The 17,429-nt window shown below is 46.0% G+C and overlaps 1 protein-coding gene across 4 annotated transcripts; it reads right to left on the bottom strand.

Moving 5' to 3' along the window:
- Window positions 1–2,070: 2,070 nt before the first annotated feature.
- Window positions 2,071–14,891, bottom strand: TP53INP1 (tumor protein p53 inducible nuclear protein 1). Of its 4 annotated transcripts, none has more exons than XM_028736469.2 (4): window positions 14,736–14,891; window positions 8,194–8,484; window positions 6,625–7,054; window positions 2,071–4,557 (listed from the first exon to the last, which is right to left on the bottom strand). In XM_028736469.2, the coding sequence occupies exons 2-4, from the start codon at window positions 8,303–8,305 to the stop codon at window positions 4,308–4,310; spliced, it is 792 nt and encodes a 263-aa protein (XP_028592302.2). In that variant the 5' UTR covers window positions 8,306–8,484; window positions 14,736–14,891; the 3' UTR covers window positions 2,071–4,307. The 4 variants fall into 4 exon arrangements, with proteins under 4 accessions (XP_028592302.2, XP_028592303.2, XP_028592306.2 ...); XM_028736470.2 differs by having other exon boundaries at window positions 14,702–14,882; XM_028736473.2 differs by lacking the exon at window positions 14,736–14,891 and adding an exon at window positions 13,058–13,471.
- Window positions 14,892–17,429: the final 2,538 nt, after the last annotated feature.

The following is a 17,429-nucleotide window of genomic DNA, read 5'->3' as shown; positions in this document are numbered from 1 at the left end:
GCCATCAATTCAGTTGGCATTAAAAAATAAATCAGTGTACTCAGGGTTGTGGGCCCAAGCTTGTGGTACTCTCCGCCACCTGAAATTGGACAAGTACTCTCCTTGCTGAACATCAGGTGCATGACTAAGGTTTCATTGTTCCAAGATGCATGCTAAGGTAATGTCTGGTTTTATAGAAGAACCAAACCACTTGAAGCCAGTCTTACAGATGAAGCCCTTGCAAAATGACTGGGGGAATAATGCTTACATGTTTATGAGTTTTCAAAGGAAGCAAGTTCTCAATGTGAGGGGGCAAGTTCTCAATGTGAGGGGGCAGACCACCTACAGGGCGCTACGCCATGTAGCTGGCGCTATTAAGGGAATGTTCTTGCTTGCAAGCTTCGGTCAAAAGAGACAGTAGGTAATGGGGTAGAAGTACCTCCGTGCAGAGCACAAGAATATCCAGCCAAAGGCTGGCTCTGCTGGAAACCCTCATCCCATCTGGCTTATTAGGTGTAAGGATTTCTCTCCCCTCCCAATCCTGTGGGTTTGTGCAGTCACAAACTTGCGGTGGCACACTCTGTAGAGATGTGCATTGATTTTCACAGTGAAATAAATGAGCTCTCTTCATTTTTATAATGAAAACGGAAAGGGAAGAAAACAAACTGCAAAGTGGGGAAAGGGGTGTGTGAAATCTATTTAGGGCAGGCACCCTCAAACTCGGCCCTCCAGGTGTTTTTGGACTATCATTCCCATCATTCCCGACTACTGGTCTTGTTAGCTAGGGATGATGGGAGTTGTCGTCCCAAAACATCTGGAGGGCAGAGTTTGGGGATGCCCAACTCAGGGCTTCCCCAACCCCCATTCATTTTCAAGTTGCTTTGCACTGGCTACATAGTCTGAAATGTGGTGTATATGTGCATCTCTCTGGGGCATAGAGAGCGTGTGAAATCAAGTAAGACAAACTGTAAAGCTCTACCCTGTATGTGGATAACCCTTATGCTATGTCTGTACTGGGCGCTTTTAAAAATTGGCTGGTTCCTCATCTAGCCTTGGCCACCCTGATGTGCTTTAGATGTTTTGAATTACAGTGGTACCTCAGGTTACATACGCTTCAGGTTACAGACTTCGCTAACCCAGAAATAGTGCTTCAGGCCAAGAACTTTGCTTCAGGATGAGAACAGAAATTGTGCAGCGGCGGCGCAGCAGCAGCAGCAGCAGCAGCAGGCCCCATTAGCTAAAGTGGTGCTTCAGGTTAAGAACAGTTTCAGGTTAAGAACGGACCTCTGGAACGAATTAAGTACTTAACCCCAGGTACCACTGTACAACCCCATCAGAAGCGGCTAGCACAGTTTAAGCCATGGGTAGACAAACTAAGGCCCGGGGGCCAGATCCGGCCCAACTGCCTTCTAAATCCGGCCCGTGGACGGTCTGGGAATCAGCGTGTTTTTACATGAGTAGAATGAGTCCTTTTATTTAAAATGCATCTCTGGGTTATTTGTGGGGCATAGGAATTCATTCTCCTCCTCCCCAAAAAATATAGTCCGGCCCACCACAAGGTCTGAGGGACAGTGGACCGGCCCCCTGCTGAAAAAGTTTGCTGACCCCTGTCTAAACTATCTGAAATGTGCAGGTCTGATATTGTTTGTATATATGAACAAAGGCAAATCCTATGCCATTTAAGTGGGGATCACCAAAAGGTTGCAATCTGCCGAAGATTGGATGGATCTCCCATTGAAATCAATGCAGAAAAAGAAACAAGAATAACCATCAAGAAACAAAAGGAATGCAATTAATATAAATGGAAAATGTAACTTAATATGGAATTAAATGGGAAAACAATGCCCCCTGCCCCGTATAAGCCAGATCCTATAGATGTGATGGAACATGGGGGAAATATATAAACACATTGAAGTCTATAGACAACTTGTTGCCGTTGAGCTGCTTGTTGGACATCAATCCCAGCAGATATGGGCAATGGTCAGGTATAATGGGAGTCACAGTTCAGCAACTTCAGAAAGGCGACAGGTTCCCATCACAAAACTAAATGGTATACAGAACCAGCTGAAGTATGCACCTGCTATACTGCAATAACCATTTCCAAAGGGGTTATGTTTAATAAGTACCATAATAGCGTATCTCTGTCTCATTTTTTGCACAAGAAACAGATTTGCAGTAACTACTCAAGCACAAGCTACATTGAGATATTACTGTATATTGTAGAATCAGGGTGCTAGAACCTTGAATATCTAAAGAACTGCTACAAGGACAAAACAAAAATGTCTCTAGAAAGAAGCTGCCATTGGTAATGCATAGACTGGTGTACAGTATTTATCCCAACAGAAATATCCCTTTTTTTAGTCTTCAAGTTCAAGTCTGCTGTATACAAGTCACTTAAAAAGGCACAGTTTTGTTTACAATACATATGAAAAAACAGTTTAAGCAAAGTTATTGAATCACCATTCAGTACAGCACAAGGCCCCCACTTCTACAAGTTAATACATTTTTTTAAAAAAACCCCACACACTATATAAAAAGTCATACCTACTCACAAAACACATAGCATTAGAAAAGCAAAAAAATTCTAACAGTCCAAGACTTCCAGGCACATTATAGAACTAGTAACATAAATATGCAAGACAATTAAGAGTCAAACATAATGATGTAATGCAATCATTCCTTTCCCAACTGTATTATTTCCAATATTAAGAACCAAAAAGCACATATATTTGTGCAACAAGCTTGTGTGTCTACCTCAAAAAAAGATAAGCTTCCATCACTAGAAAGTTATCCAGTAAAATAATGGTAAGGAATATTTGTATATCTCAACTAGAAAGCCTAACTTCAAACGTTTGCTAACATACGCAAATAAGGTGGGCAAGGTAATCTTCATTTTAATATTCCTATAAACAGGAAGGAGAATGGTTTCTGGAGACAAAAGATCAAGGCTAAGAACCTACGCAGAGCTATTTGCTAATACTTTATTTCAGTTAGGCAAACCTCTAAACAAGTGTACCTAGGACCACAGTCAAACACTGAAGCGTTCCTGAGTTTATAAATATATCTGTGGTGTTTGTCCATGAAACCAAGAGAAGCTTAACAGTATTGGGTAACCACTGAAATAAGGTAAAACATTTGTGTAACTTTAAAAAATGAACAACTGGCTGAAATTCAGGATATCCTAGTATGGAAGTAAACAGAAAAATGGCTCTGAGGAACTCCAGATGTCAAGCATTAGACTCAAAATATTAATTTGTAGACAGATGAAGACTACCACCACATATTTCTTAAAACTTCTAAGTTATTTGGACTAACAGGTCAAATTAAACCACTTTATAATAGAATGTTTGCTGTTTTTTAACTCGTTAAAAATATATATTAGTTAAGCAGGTAGTATTTCAAGTGAAGGCGAGTATTGGTCAAGTGATCATCTGTCTCTATACTTATATTTTATAGCCTGAGACACTGGAAATGTTTGTCGCTGTCTTTTGGGTCTAGAAGGTCCAACATACCACAATGACCCTCACTTGCATGCCTGCTTCAGGCTCTGCTCTGTGGAGGAAGCTGGCTAAACCACACTGAGCAATGGAGGTTAAGCAGAAGTTGATGGGAGGAAGTCAGGTCGCACAAGATTCTTCTCCTGCCCCATAGACAATTCGCTCGTCATTCAGAGTTCAACACCATACAGTCTATCTCATTTTAATAACCGTGTTCAAATGTTAACATCAAGGGTGGGGGAACTGTGGCCCTCCAGAAGTTGCTAACCTGCAACTCCCATCAGTCCCAGCGAGGTTGGTCAACAGCCAAGAATGATGGGAGGCGTGGCCCAGCAACATCTGGCAGGTCAAAGGTTAGCCACGCCCATTAGGTTAAGAGGCTATACAGTATACACAGATCGTTGCAAGTGTATGGCTGACCCTGAGTAGTTCTGTAACTGCATTTGGACTACAAAGTGATGTGTCGCCTGCTCTGCCTTGGTTAAAAAGGCCAATATAAAAACAAACCCACCCATCCATCCATCCGTCATAAAAAGTTTCTAGAAAGTCATGTACAAAAACGAAAAGAGCAAACCCCCAGTCACACAAACACTATTGTACTGATATGTTTCCGAACCATGAATAAAATGTAGTAAAGTCATTCTGTGAGGCGCACACGGCTACAACAATGTGGTTTACAACCTAAATGTAACACTTAGTGATTGTGTAGAAATAACTGTTGATCAGCCTAAGATTGATCTCGCCTTCATTGCCTACACATGAAAAATACAAACAGCAAGTCAACCGATAATATTTTTTTGAAGGAGGAAAAAACAACAACGCAAGATGCCCTCAGTAATTATACTGACGCTGGCAAGGCTGGTGAACAAACAATCCGTTGTTCTTGAGTTGCCGAGAGTAGCAATCCCTGGTGAGGTTTTGGCGACGGAGGCAGTTTCTGTTCAGATATTGTCTTTTGTTGTGTTCTTTTATCCACTGGGAAGGACGGAAACTCTTGGTCTGTTCGAGAAAGGTTGAGTGAGCAGTGATTGCTGCAAAATAGCATCGGATGTGTTGACCCCTTTCACTTTGGGCTTCTGATCTAGAATTCAAAGGAGAGAGAGTTTATGGCACAACCACTGATGGCCTGCATGTCAAGACACTCTGGTGACAGCGACACAAGTCAGTGTGTGCTTGTGGTTGGCACAAAGGTAGCTCTTTGTCATGTGGTAAAGATCTGGTCCTGTGGGTTTAAGAATCCTGTTTAGGGGCAGCATCAAGGGTGGGCATGGCTGGGCAGCTGTCATGCCCCAGTGTGTGTCTCTCGGAGGGTGGTCTCTGCTGATCTCTGGCCCTGCTGCTGCTCCTGAGAGCAAGGAGAAGAGACCTCTACATATGCCTTTGCCTTCTCTCCTCGGGAAGGTGCTATGGATTGGGTCCAGAGGGAGAGGCAAATGAAAAGGCCCAGGGGACCTAACATGGAGCCCCCTTCAGAGGTTGCTGGATGACATCTCTCATCTATCGCAGCCTGCATAGCCAATGGTCAGGGAGGGCGGGAGATTTTTAGAAGAAAAGTTGTGATGGTGGATTGGCATTACAAAATGTTTAAAACAAATACACCCTTCCAATATCCTATCCTATCCTAGTACTGTACATATACAGTTAAACGAATCTTGTTTATATTTTTGGCAGTATTCAGCAAATGAAGTGGGAAATACTTAAGTGTGAGGTGGTCTGTTGCTGCTGGAATTACTGAAGCCTTTGTTGCTTCTATGATATACAGTGGTACCTCGGGTTACAGACACTTCAGGTTACATACACTTCAGGTTACAGACTCCGCTAACCCAGAAATAGTACCTCGGGTTTAGAACTTTGCTTCAGGATGAGAACAGAAATTGTGCTCCGGCGGCGCAACAGCAGCAGGAGGCTCCATTAGCTAAAGTGGTGATTCAGGATAAGAATAGTTTCAAGTTAAGAATGGACCTCCGGAAGAATTAAGTATTTAACCTGAGGTACCACTGTATTTAATAAAATCACACCATGTTAAATATCTTTTTTGTTATGCCTTTATGTAAACACATGAACTTTGGATTAACTATTCAGATAGGGTCCAGTTCACGGTTCTATCCTACCAATATTCTAAAGTGGAATTTTTCAAATATTTCCAGCATCTTGTAAAAATTAACGAGCTGCTAATAGAAGAAAACGGATTAGATCCTTATTCTTGCAGTCCGTATTTTGCCCATCCAAAAGATTTACTAGTGCAAGCTCCCTAGGGTGGATGGGAGATGAAATCCTACAATATATGGAGGACCCTGTACCCTGTTTCTGCTTTAGGCAAAGGGCTTGCACAGATTAATGTTCGCTATTGAGCTCAATGTACGTGAACCCCCTTTGGGCTGGTGCTGGATGCATGTGATGGTGGACTCCATTATGTGAAGATGTGCTCTTGAGATAGATGGGAAGAAGTATTTTTTGTGTGTGCCTGCAAAAGGATGGATAGATGGATGGATGGAAGAATTTATGTATGCATATATGGTCTGGAAGGGAGCGATGTGTGGTCTGAGTGTGCTTGTTAAAGAGAGGGGGACATGCATTGTGTATATGTGTGTCTGTGAAAGGTAGACAAAGTTAAGGAGAGGAAGGCAGGAGAAGAAATGGGGTTCATTCAATTACATCAGAACATTGTAGTAGAAGCATTCATGACGGGGGATGAGTAGGAAGGAGGCTGTACCATAAGGAGAAGAGAGGAAAATCCTTGCATGTACCAAGGATAAAAAAATCACGGGGGGAGAGGATGGGCATATACCAAATGGGAAATTTGGTTGGGGAGGGAGTAGTGTCACAAATACAGAGAAATAGTAGAAATGTACCAGTGGGAAGAATTGGGGGGTGAGGGGAAGAGAAATAAGAGAAGGAAAATGGAGCATACTAAGGAGATTAGTCATGGGATGATGTGCGGGGTGTTCTGCACATGTTTGAAAAGCTTCTTTTGCACACAGGGAGTTTTGCTAGGTGTCTTGGGCTCATCCCACCACCAATGGAGGGTAACATTTCATACGTCTGATGAAGTTGACTGTATTCCAAAATGTGCTAATTTTAAAGGAATATTTTTCCCCTAGTGAACATTATTTGATTTTCTGTACAAATCAAGGAGCAAATATCTTACCTAGGATTGCTTACATCACGAGGCTCTGTCTCCTCCTCCTCCTCTTCTTCTTCTTCCTCCTCCTCCTCATCACCACCACAGCTCGTCTTGTTGAGGCTGTGGCGGGTATTATGGACTGCATATACAGACATGCTGGGATGCTCGATCAGAAGGTTCTCCAAGGGGCTGGTTTCCACTTTGAGAGCGGTCAGGCCACCCGCAGTGAAACACGGAGGTGGCGTGATGAACCAGCTCTCCTCCATGGGGCACGAGTCAAACTGGATAAAGCAAGATTCACTGGCATCAGCCAAACATTCCAAGGAAGGAGGCGGACAAGAGCAGACGGGTGAATTGTCCACAGGCGATGCTTTATGGATATCTTCTTCTTCTTCCTCCTCCTCCTCCTCCACCTCCTCCTCCTCTTCAATCATTGAGAAGTTAGTACAGGTGTCTATTGGGAGTTACAACAGCCATTGAGATAGATGGGCGAGGTTGATTGACGCAGCCAGAGTTCAGATGGTTTACAGTAGGTGCAAAGAATATGTTCCCCCCTCAAGATATTGTTGGACTACAACTCCGCAAGCATTGGCCGTTCTGGCCGCATCTGAGAGTTGGAATTCAAGAACATCCAGAGAGCCATAGGTTCCCCAGTCTTAGTTTGCAAGGAACAAAATATCCACAATTTTATACCGCTAATGGATGCTTGGAAGACCTTTTAGGTAACAAGTGTCTAATAAATGAAATAATCGGTTGTACTCACCTATGATTATTGTTGCCAGTGCAATTTTTTTTAGTAGTACTATGGAATATTCTCCCTTTCCTCCCCCCCCCCACATGCCCCCTAAATGTGTCCTGGGGTTTTCCCCAACCTCTGGAGCAGATTTGGGGATGGCGTGAACATTCATGGGGGCAAAATCCCACTAATTCTTGCTAGCAGAAGAATAGGGGCACTAGTGCAATAGGCAGTGTAAAAACACAGGAATGACAAAATCTGTTCAGGTCTTTACATGGGATGATGACTCTCCTTCCATGGTAGAGCAGGGCATAAATGCCCACTTCTCTTCTATAGGGATAAGGATACAGATGGTGACCATTTTGCGTGGGGGTTCCAATCCCAGCCCCAATGCATAAGCATGCATTGCCCTGTTACACCCGCCATGCTCCTCTTCTGGGTCCAAAAGGACCTGCATGTTGGTGATAGCATGTCAACTGGTCATCGGCCGTTTTACGCAAAGGTAAGCATCTGAACCAACCCACAAATCCTTGCAGAGGGTGGGGGGTGGCTTACAGTCTACAATAGTTGAACAAAGTTGGGGCAAGGGAAGGGGGAAGAGAGGAGAGATCAACCATTTATAATTACTGAGTTGTGGAAATTTGTTGGCAGTATAGAACTTGGCCCAGGAAAATGCCCTGTGATGGGGGCAAGATACTTTCCCAGCTTGAACAAGCTGTTTTTTATTCCTTTTTCCCCCTTACACAATTTCATGTTTAACATGAAATATTCCCTGCAATTAAAAAAAAAAACCCTTTGTAAACAGAAAATAAAACTTGCTTCCTGATGCAGAAATTATAGTGAAATGGAGATCTTACCGATAAAATCCACCAGAATCCACTCCTCCTCTTCTTTCTCGCTGAACTCTGGCTCTTGCCTGGGCAAATTATTGATTTCTCCCACGAACATATTATTCAGCCTCTGGAACATTACTAAGGCAATAACAAGAATCTGGCTGGAACGTCTTCGTATGCAAGAGTTAAGGTACAGGTTCACAATGTACTAGCCAAGGGCGCAGGTAGAAGATTAAAGTGCACAAATACTTTTATCTGCTTAGGCACAGAACACGGGGAGGCATTGCTTTCTTTGTAAACGGTTGCTACAAAATCCTGCAAAAAAGAGAAGAAAAAGTCTTAATGCTACATGCACACACAGAAAACATATACTGTTCAGTGGTTATTCCACACATCACATGGCAGCGACCCATATTTGTCACTGAGCCATGTGGAGCTGCAGGCACCATTATCAAGTAGATTCAATGGCACAATAAAAGGGCAGTTTCAAATTTCTATAGAGGGGAGCTGGTTCCAATGGTGTCTTCAGGTATAAAACAACCAGTGGCTTTTCAAAAGCATTAGTTCCATTTTTTAAAAAAGAGAAAACAATAGCACTATAGAAAATCTGAGATAATTGCAGGACAATTAAGATTCCTCATCTCTTTCATCTTTATACTTGCCCATATAGGTGAAACCATATGGGCAGGGGTACCTTATATAGCAGGGACGCGGGTGGCGCTGTGGGTAAAACCTCAGCGCCTAGGACTTGCCGATCGTCAGGTCGGCGGTTCGAATCCCCGCGGCGGGGTGCGCTCCCGCTGCTCGGTCCCAGCGCCTGCCAACCTAGCAGTTCGAAAGCACCCCCAGGTGCAAGTAGATAAATAGGGACCGCTTACTAGCGGGAAGGTAAACGGTGTTTCCGTGTGCTGCGCTGGCTTGCCAGATGCAGCTTGTCACACTGGCCACGTGACCCGGAAGTGTCTCCGGACAGCGCTGGCTCCCGGCCTCTAGAGTGAGATGGGCGCACAACCCTAGAGTCGGACACGACTGGTCCGTATGGGCAGGGGTACCTTTACCTTTATATAGGTGAAACCAGGCTCACAGGGTAATCAGCTCTGCCCCTTTAACCATCATATTGTGCCCCCCACCACTGCTCCATAGATTCCCCCCCCCCAGTCCTGCCTGGAGGTGCCAGGATTTGAACCCGGGACATTCTGCATATAAAGCATGTGCTGTATCACCAAATTAGAATGCTTTCCTTCTCTCTAGTCTCCAACAGTAGTTAGTTTCCTGGAAGCGCTAGGGCTTAAGGTTGTATCTAAAGAACAGCCCGTGTTCTGGAACTCCTGGTTCTTAATCCAAATATTTTCTTCAGAGATGTTTCAACTCAGCTGCAAGGACAAACTTATCAGCCTCCTCCTCATCTCTTATTAAGTGTTCTAGGGATAAGCTTTACAGAAATAAAAGTCCATCAGTTCTATAGTACCACCTTCACCGTTTCAAAGATAAGCAATATCACTGTTTCCAGCAGGGGGCTCAGAAGCGCAGGTTTTAAGTTAAAAGTAGCATTCCCCCCCCCTTCACTTATCAGGATAGCATTCTGCAGCGAGATTCCAGTTGCACAGGTAGGGGGTCTCACTAGTTTATGGAAATTGTCTTAATGCTAATGATATTGAGACACTGAGTTCTTGTTGGAGGGCATGTGGCAGCCAGATACGTGAAAGTAATGGCACATTATACAGTTTACATAATCTCAGTAGGCCTGATCTATGTTTCCCAAACTTACTGTAAATGGGAAGTATTAAAATGTTGAGGGGAAACCAAGTAAGAAACACAAAGATTGGTAGAAGGCAGAGCAATGGAATAAGGTCCAGGACAGGCTTCTCTAAGGAGGTCCGATCCCTGCCCTCTTATGCATTGACTGGAGAACACAAAAGCTACCCCAATATTTCCCAATCAGGCACCATCCTGTACACAGCATTATCTGATTCCCTATATTAATTTTCATAGCTCCAGTGCTGGGGGCTCTTTTTCTTCAGGGCTTTTGCTACTTAGGAATTCTTTCTCAGATACACCTTGATGCACCCGGTGCGGGGGGAGAGAAGAGAAGAGAATCACCCCCCATGTTCTAGGCATTTGGGTAAGCTGCCTGGAATTTCCCCCCAGATCTACCTTAAATTATACTTGTGCATCTTCTCACTACCCCTTGCTTAAATCTACTTCTCCCCAAGGCACAGGCTAGAGCAGGCTAGAGCAGGGGTGGGCAAACTTTTTCAGCAGGGGCCGGTCCACTGTTCCTCAGACCTTGTGGGGGGCCGGACTGTATTTTGAAAAAAAGAATGAATTTCTATGCCCCACAAATAACCCAGAGATGCATTTTAAATAAAAGCACACATTCTACTCATGTAAAAACACCAGGCAGGCCCCACAAATAACCCAGAGATGCATTTTAAATAAAAGGACACATTCTACTCATGTAAAAACTTGTGGATTCCTGGACCATCCGCGGCCCGGATTTAGAATGTGATTGGGCCAGACTGGCCCCCCAGGCCTTAGTTTGCCTACCCATGGGCTAGAGTGAGTGACTTTTTTTGGCAGGAGAACAATAGATTAAAAGGTACCAACAGAACACCAAGTTAACTCCTCCACCTTTTCCCCATAAGCCCTTCAGTTTTTAACTCTGCAGCCACCCCATTGTCCAAAAGCAAAAGCCTTGCAGAGAGATTCTCAGACATGAGTGGGCAGATTCAGATCACCCATCAGGCCTGTGCTCAGGCTGGCAGATTCTCCAGGGTCTCTCAGGGAGGGGGCACTGTCTTGAGTGGGTTATTTAGTGTAAAGCATTGTTTGCCCTTCACCCGACAGGCCCAGGGCAGAAATATGCACATTCTAAATAAAAATGAAACAGTACTATTAAAACAGCATAAAACCAAATATGCAGCCGCAACATTAATTCAGATGTGCAGTACACCTCAACCCTCCACCAAAGACTGGGCAAAGAGGTATATCTGTGCCTACTGCCAAAATGATACCAGTCTCAAGGCAGTGAGATGCATCATTGCAAAGACCTCATTGCAAAGCCGAGCTCATTCAAAGCTGTGCAGCAGGCAGCAGCCAACAGGTAAATCATTTGATAAAATATTTTTTTGCACCATTCAGGACTTTTCTTCTTGTTGATTTTCACTGCTTTCAAAGGCAGCTCCATGAAAACTGAAAACAGGTTGCAAAAGCTTGAACAATGGCTGGCTCCCTCTAATCCAATCAGCACAACTTTGGTCTGGTCGACATATAGAAGAGAATGAAGTTAACAGAAGAGACTGTGATATATCAGGCTGCCATTAGAGGGTGCCATCTTTTTTTTTTAAAAAAAGTACTGTATTTGTATTTGCATTGTTTTTTGTTACCACTGAGACAGAAACAGACACCAATTAAGGGGAGACACAGATATGTTGAAAGACAGGAAAAAGATGGCCATGAAGAATGGACTGCAAATCAAATGATATTTACAATAAACATAGTGAAGGATAAAAAAAAAATGATTCCTGCCCTGTGTGCAGTTTGAAGTGGTATTGTTAATTTTACCATGGAAGAATTCTGCTACCACATTCCACTATATGGGTGGGCAAAAGTCTTAAAGAGAACTTAGAAGTTTGAAACTGCCTACCGTAAGAGCTGAAAAGCAATCATGCAAGCATTCTCCACCCACCCACCCACAACCATCTCCAAAAGCCCTCGGAAGCCTAGCAGAATGCTCAGAGGTTGCATCAAATGTGAAATGTTCTTGCAAAGCAAAACAAATGCAAGTCCAGAACAGTTTGCCAAAGACTAGATCCTTCTGTGGAAAAATAAAAACTTGTGAAACTTTAAAACACACAGGGGGAAAAAACAACTAACTTCCTTGCCCCACAGAGCATCAGGAACTCCTATTGGAAAGTTGCACAGCAGAAGGCCCACTATACTCAATGGGGAGGAGCCATGAAGTCTGATCAGCAGCTGCATGCAAAAGCAGAAGGTCCCAGCTTTGTTCTGGTGGCATCTCCAGGTAAAGCTGGAAAAGATCTCCATCTAAAAACCCTGGGGAGCTGCTGCCAATCAGGGCAGACACTGGGTGGACCAATGGGCAGGGGTCTCAAACTGCAGTCAATGAACCAGAGCTTCATCCAGGTTGTCCACAGTGTGGATCTGTGGTTGTGCCCATACTGTATTGATTTTTATTGCTGCTTTTACATTTTATTGCATTGCAATCTGAATTCTGTAAATCGTAATACCATACAAAGCAATTGAACTGCAATTAAGAATAATAAGTCTAGCACGACACATCACAATTACTACAGGCAGAGAAATCTTGAGTGGTCTGCCAGTTTTCAAGTGATCTATGGCAGTGTGTGTGCGTAAAATTTGGGAAGCATGGCCAAAGGCAACTTCCTAATTGTAGTTACATAAAGAGTGACTTACACAACTGCTTATCCACAGGGGGTGCTGTGTGTGTGTTATAGGAACCAACTCCTGGTAGCTGAGGTCCCTTTGGGGACCCCATAAAATATTTGAGGGGGTCAGGGCCCCCCAAGCTGATAGGCACTGTCATTCAAATGGTGTGTGCGAGCCACATCTTGTGATCAATTATGTAGGGCAGGCTTACCTGGCCCCCCCAATATTTTAAGTTGGCACTCCCGGGGGGGGGGTGCGTGCTTACTAGAGCACATAGCTTGCTCTTGTCTGTTCATGTATATTGGGCTTCAGGGTGGGGCCTCGGCAGGTATCACGCCTCGGGGTGCCGACCCGGATTGCCCCCCTCTCCCCTCCCTTGGCGGCCGTGAGTCACCAGTTCCTGGTTTGTTTTGATCGCGCAAGTTGCCTCTTCCCCGGGCGGCGCCGCTTGGCTTCTCCGGCGAGGTTAGTCACACACCTGAACCCGACTCAACTTCGGAGTCCAAGATCCGCCCCGACGGGAAGAGACGGAAGCCTTACACCAAGGGAAGGGCGGTCTCTCGGCACTGTCAACAAAACAGGATATGCGGGAGGCGGGGGGGAAAGCAACCCGATCCCTTTCCAGCCCCCTTGGGCGGATCAGGCAAACCCCAGCTCCTCCTCGGCCTCAGTCCCCCCACTCCCTCTCCAGGGGGCGGGCAAGGACGGAGACAAAAGGGAGGGGGAGTTGCTCCAACCGCAAGGCCGGGTAGAAAGCGGGGAGAGGAAGCGGAGGGCATCCACAAGGCGCGTGAATTGGCTGCACTGCCTGGGCAGTTGGCTTGGAAAGGACATCTCCAAGGCCGGAGAGCTCTCTGTCCACGCCCCACGGCCCTGGCCGCAGGACGACCTTCACCCCCGCCCTTTAGGGGGAAAAGGGAGGTCCCCTCCTCTCCGCCCGCCCAGATCGGCGCCAGACTCCACCCTGCGCCTCCCTCGCCAGCAGTTTGAAACTCCGCTCCGGGGACGGAGCGCGCAGGGTAGGTGGGCAAACGCTCGCGCCCTTCTCCGCGGGTACATAAAGTTTGTCCGCGCCGGATTATTATTCCGCAGGAGCGCGCGCGGAACGGTGCCGGGATCCACGCGCGCCCCCGCAATTCATATTGAAAAGGGGATCCCGAGCCCCGATCCTACAGATCTGGCGATAGTAAGGTTGAAGGATGCGATCCTATGCGAGCTCGCATCGGGATAAAATCACTTGGCACTAAGCACACACAGGAGCCGTTTATTTGAAATATAAAGTCGCACCGAAATCAGTGGGGCTCTCCTTTCAAGTTAGTATGTTAGGGATAGTGTTGTATTATTATTTTTTTAACTACTAATTTATATTTAACGGGCTATGGGCTGCACTGCTAGATTTCACGAAAATAAGAGTTAATTCCGCGAATTTTAATAAAACAACCCCACCACCATCACCAAACGAAAACACCCTTTAAGGTACTCGAGAGGACAAGTTATAAGACGCCTTTTCTTTTCTTTTTTTAACGATCTCAGCCTCAGATGAAACCCGCAGCAGTTTCATTAACCAGGAAGTAGGAACAACTGAATTTTGCAGGGCTCGCTTCCAGGGAAGCGGCTTCGCTGGCTGCGAGGCTGGCTGGCAAAACTACGCCACAAGTGGTTTGTGAGCAGCCCAGTCGGAAGGCGCTGCCGAGCGACGGACAAAGCTGGGAGGAGGATCGCGCAGTAATTTACCTTTAAGGAAGTAGAGCCGGGGGGGGGGAGGAGGAAGAGAAGATAAGACTTTGAGAGTTAGTTCTCCCTGCATGAACTCCGGTGTTATTCGCCCCCCTCCCCGCATCTCTGCATACTTTGCAGAGGGACGAGACGGACCCTTCCCAGAAAGCGGAACGCAGGAAAGCGCCAGTGGGTAAGCGATTCTGCCCAGCAGCCAGATATATAAATATACTAAACTTTATAGGCGGAGGAGATGGTGGGAATCCCCCTTGCCCAGTTCTTAAAATAGACCAGATTTCCTTTTCTCTCCCTCCCCCCCCCCCGGCCGCATCCAAACGGAACGCGCACCCAACGCCAAGAATATCGCGCCTAAGGTCACTTGTGGCCAAAAAACGCCCACACGCACCCGGTACAAAGGACGCCCGCAGCCCTTCACTCACCGTCCGCAAAGCAGCCGGGCAAATCCGGAGCCTGGACGGCGGCGGAGTGAGGTAGATGGCGGGGAGTCTGCTCCTGCGGGCGCCCCGAGCCCTGTTGCACCGGCCAGTCTGCGCTCCCCGCAGAGCCTTTTGTTGTTATAGAATCCGGCGAACAGCTGATCGGCAGCGCCCGCCCCCTCGCCCCGCCCCGCCCTCCTCTTTTGCCTCGACGTTCCCACCCCGCGGCGCGCTGCTAGCAGGGGGCGCGCGAAGGAAGGGAAAGAGGGCGGGCCGCCCAGCCGCGCCTGCACCAATTGGGAGCCCCGCGGTGCTCCGGGACGCGCCGGGACAGGCTGTCACTAACGCACGTGACGCGGCTGTGCGAGCTGCGGAGCCAGACGAGGCGGCCTGCAGCGTCCGGGATAGCGAGCCCGGGCAACAAAAGGAAGGCAGGGAGAAGGAGAAGCAGAGAATAGGAGAGCTGCGGAAGGAAGAGGAGGAGAAGGGGTGCGCGGAACGAAATGGGGAGGGGGGAGGGAGGGAGAGGCATGGCCCAAGTGGAAAAATACAAGAGAAGTTGGGCAAGGTGCGGGGAAAGAGCCTGGAAATGCACAGCCCTCGTTTATTGCTACCCTCTCGTCTTCAGAATACCCAGTTCCCACCCTGGGAGCCGAGGAGACGTCATTCTGACCAAAGTGCCAGGCCACTTTGGAAAGTCCCCTGCACGCAAGTGTCTCCACACAATTTTTCCAGCCTGTCTTGACCAAGAGAGAGAGTGAGAGGGCATGCTAGGGGCATGCTCAGTTTGGAAGTGAGCAAGGTCTTGAAGGATTGGGCACACACACTTAACAGCCATGCACCCCAATTATTCAGGGCCTGATGTTAAGTACGGTTTTTCTACAAGCCACTTGCAGCAATTCCACAATATGTTTTGATGCCTGGGGCTGAAAATCCAGTGGTTAAAAATAATGGAGTAGGAGTTATTTGGGTGCCCATTAATGAGACCCCCAGAACTGTCAGCTAAGGCTGGCCCTGAATCTCTTGGCAAACCCTTGCGAAAGGACTTCTGTAGTGCTAAATCAAAAGCCTGCATTTCCTTTGTGCGTGTGTCCTGGATGTGTACACTGGCTGTTGTTGCCCACCATTTCACTCCTGCAGGGATAACACTGTCAGTATTTGAAAGCCCTCTATAACCCAAGAGCGTTGTGGCCAAGGAATGAAACTTATTCATGTCTGTTTTGTTCTGGTTTGGGTTCATCTGTGACTTAAGGTCTTTCACTTTGGTTCATGCCAACCAAGTTTCACACTGGGACTCTGCTGGCCTAAATGGCAAGCTTTTTGTAAAACAACTAACTCCCTCTCAAATGTATGCTAGTATATAAAAGTGGGGACCTGCAGTAATAGGTTGCAGTGTATTTCCAACTCCTCTAGCAGGAATACTCCTTTTCAGGGCTCTAACTAGTGTGGAACAGGAGCCTTGTAGCTGTTTGTGATTTGCAGGGAAGGTGAAGATTAAAGTGTTGGGGGGGGGGGGGAGAAGGGAAAATTACCTTGAAGTATATCCAGAATTAAAAGGAGGCGATTTGAAGATGGGGAATAGGATTGGGTAGGAAAGCTATATTTGTGATGCAACAACTTGCAGATGTGATGAGAAAATAAAATAATACTGATTGATACATGTTATTTTGATGCAGTAGGTTTTTCTGTTTTTTGTTTAAATGTAGAGTAATATTACTATGTAAGTAGAGTCCACCAAAGAACGTCATCAGAAGTCCAGTTGACAAGAAAGCATATGGCAACTCAGGCAGGAGAAAATTCTTGTGCTTTGCAGCCAAAGTCTGCAGGGAAGAAAAAGAAAGCAAGAAAGGGGTCATATAAGGACACTCAATATAGGTTTTTGCTTCCTCTTTTATAAAAAAGTGGAAAGTTAAGGGCAATCTTTCTAGAGTTAGTTTCCTGGTTTGCTTGCATGGTGTTTACATGTCCTTTTGTTCATCCCACAGTTTTCGATGCATTTTCCAATCACTTTTGAAACCACAGAAGACTGTTTTTTTAAAAAAAATAAAAAGTGGGTTCTCTCTGTAGCACTAAGTACCACATCCCATCAGTACAAGGATTTCTGCTTGTACAGTGGAATGCCTTCTCTCCCTTTTCCCTGCACACCCTTAAATCTGTACTGGGTTTTCTCCCAACCTTTCAGAGCAGATTGGGGGAGGGGGGAAGAGTACGTGGGGAAAGGAGGAGGGAAGGTTCATTGTGCAAGCAGAGATCCTTGCACTGCCAGAACTCAGTAGTATATTGTCCAGTGGATTTGTTGCAGTTGGGTGATGGAGTGCTTCAGTCCACTTTAATTTCACAAACCTAGTGCTCTGGTATGTGCTTAACTCTCTACTGCAGAATATTGATGGTCTGGTGACCTCCTCGGGTAGCTTCCCACGTACACTAACAGCTTCTGAGTCTCCAGCTCTTGTGCTGGTAAGCCTCTTGTCCAGGAAGAGAGAGAACCATGAAGAGACATGTCTGAGATAAGGAGGCTATTTCAGCAGAACAGAGGCAATGATGTGATTTGTGGCTTTTCAGTTTGCATTATATGTGGCTGGTGCAGATGTGGAAATTCATCCCACATCTGCAAAACAACAACAACAACATCCAAAGCATGCAAAATCTAGAGCAACTCCAAAAGGGAATCTTTAGGCCCAAACATAAATGCTGCCT

Source organism: Podarcis muralis, chromosome 8 (assembly GCF_964188315.1).
Source record: "Podarcis muralis chromosome 8, rPodMur119.hap1.1, whole genome shotgun sequence".
NCBI lineage: Eukaryota > Metazoa > Chordata > Lepidosauria > Squamata > Lacertidae > Podarcis > Podarcis muralis.
Note: the sequence above shows the minus strand (reverse complement) of the source record. Positions and strands in the feature narration are given on the sequence as shown.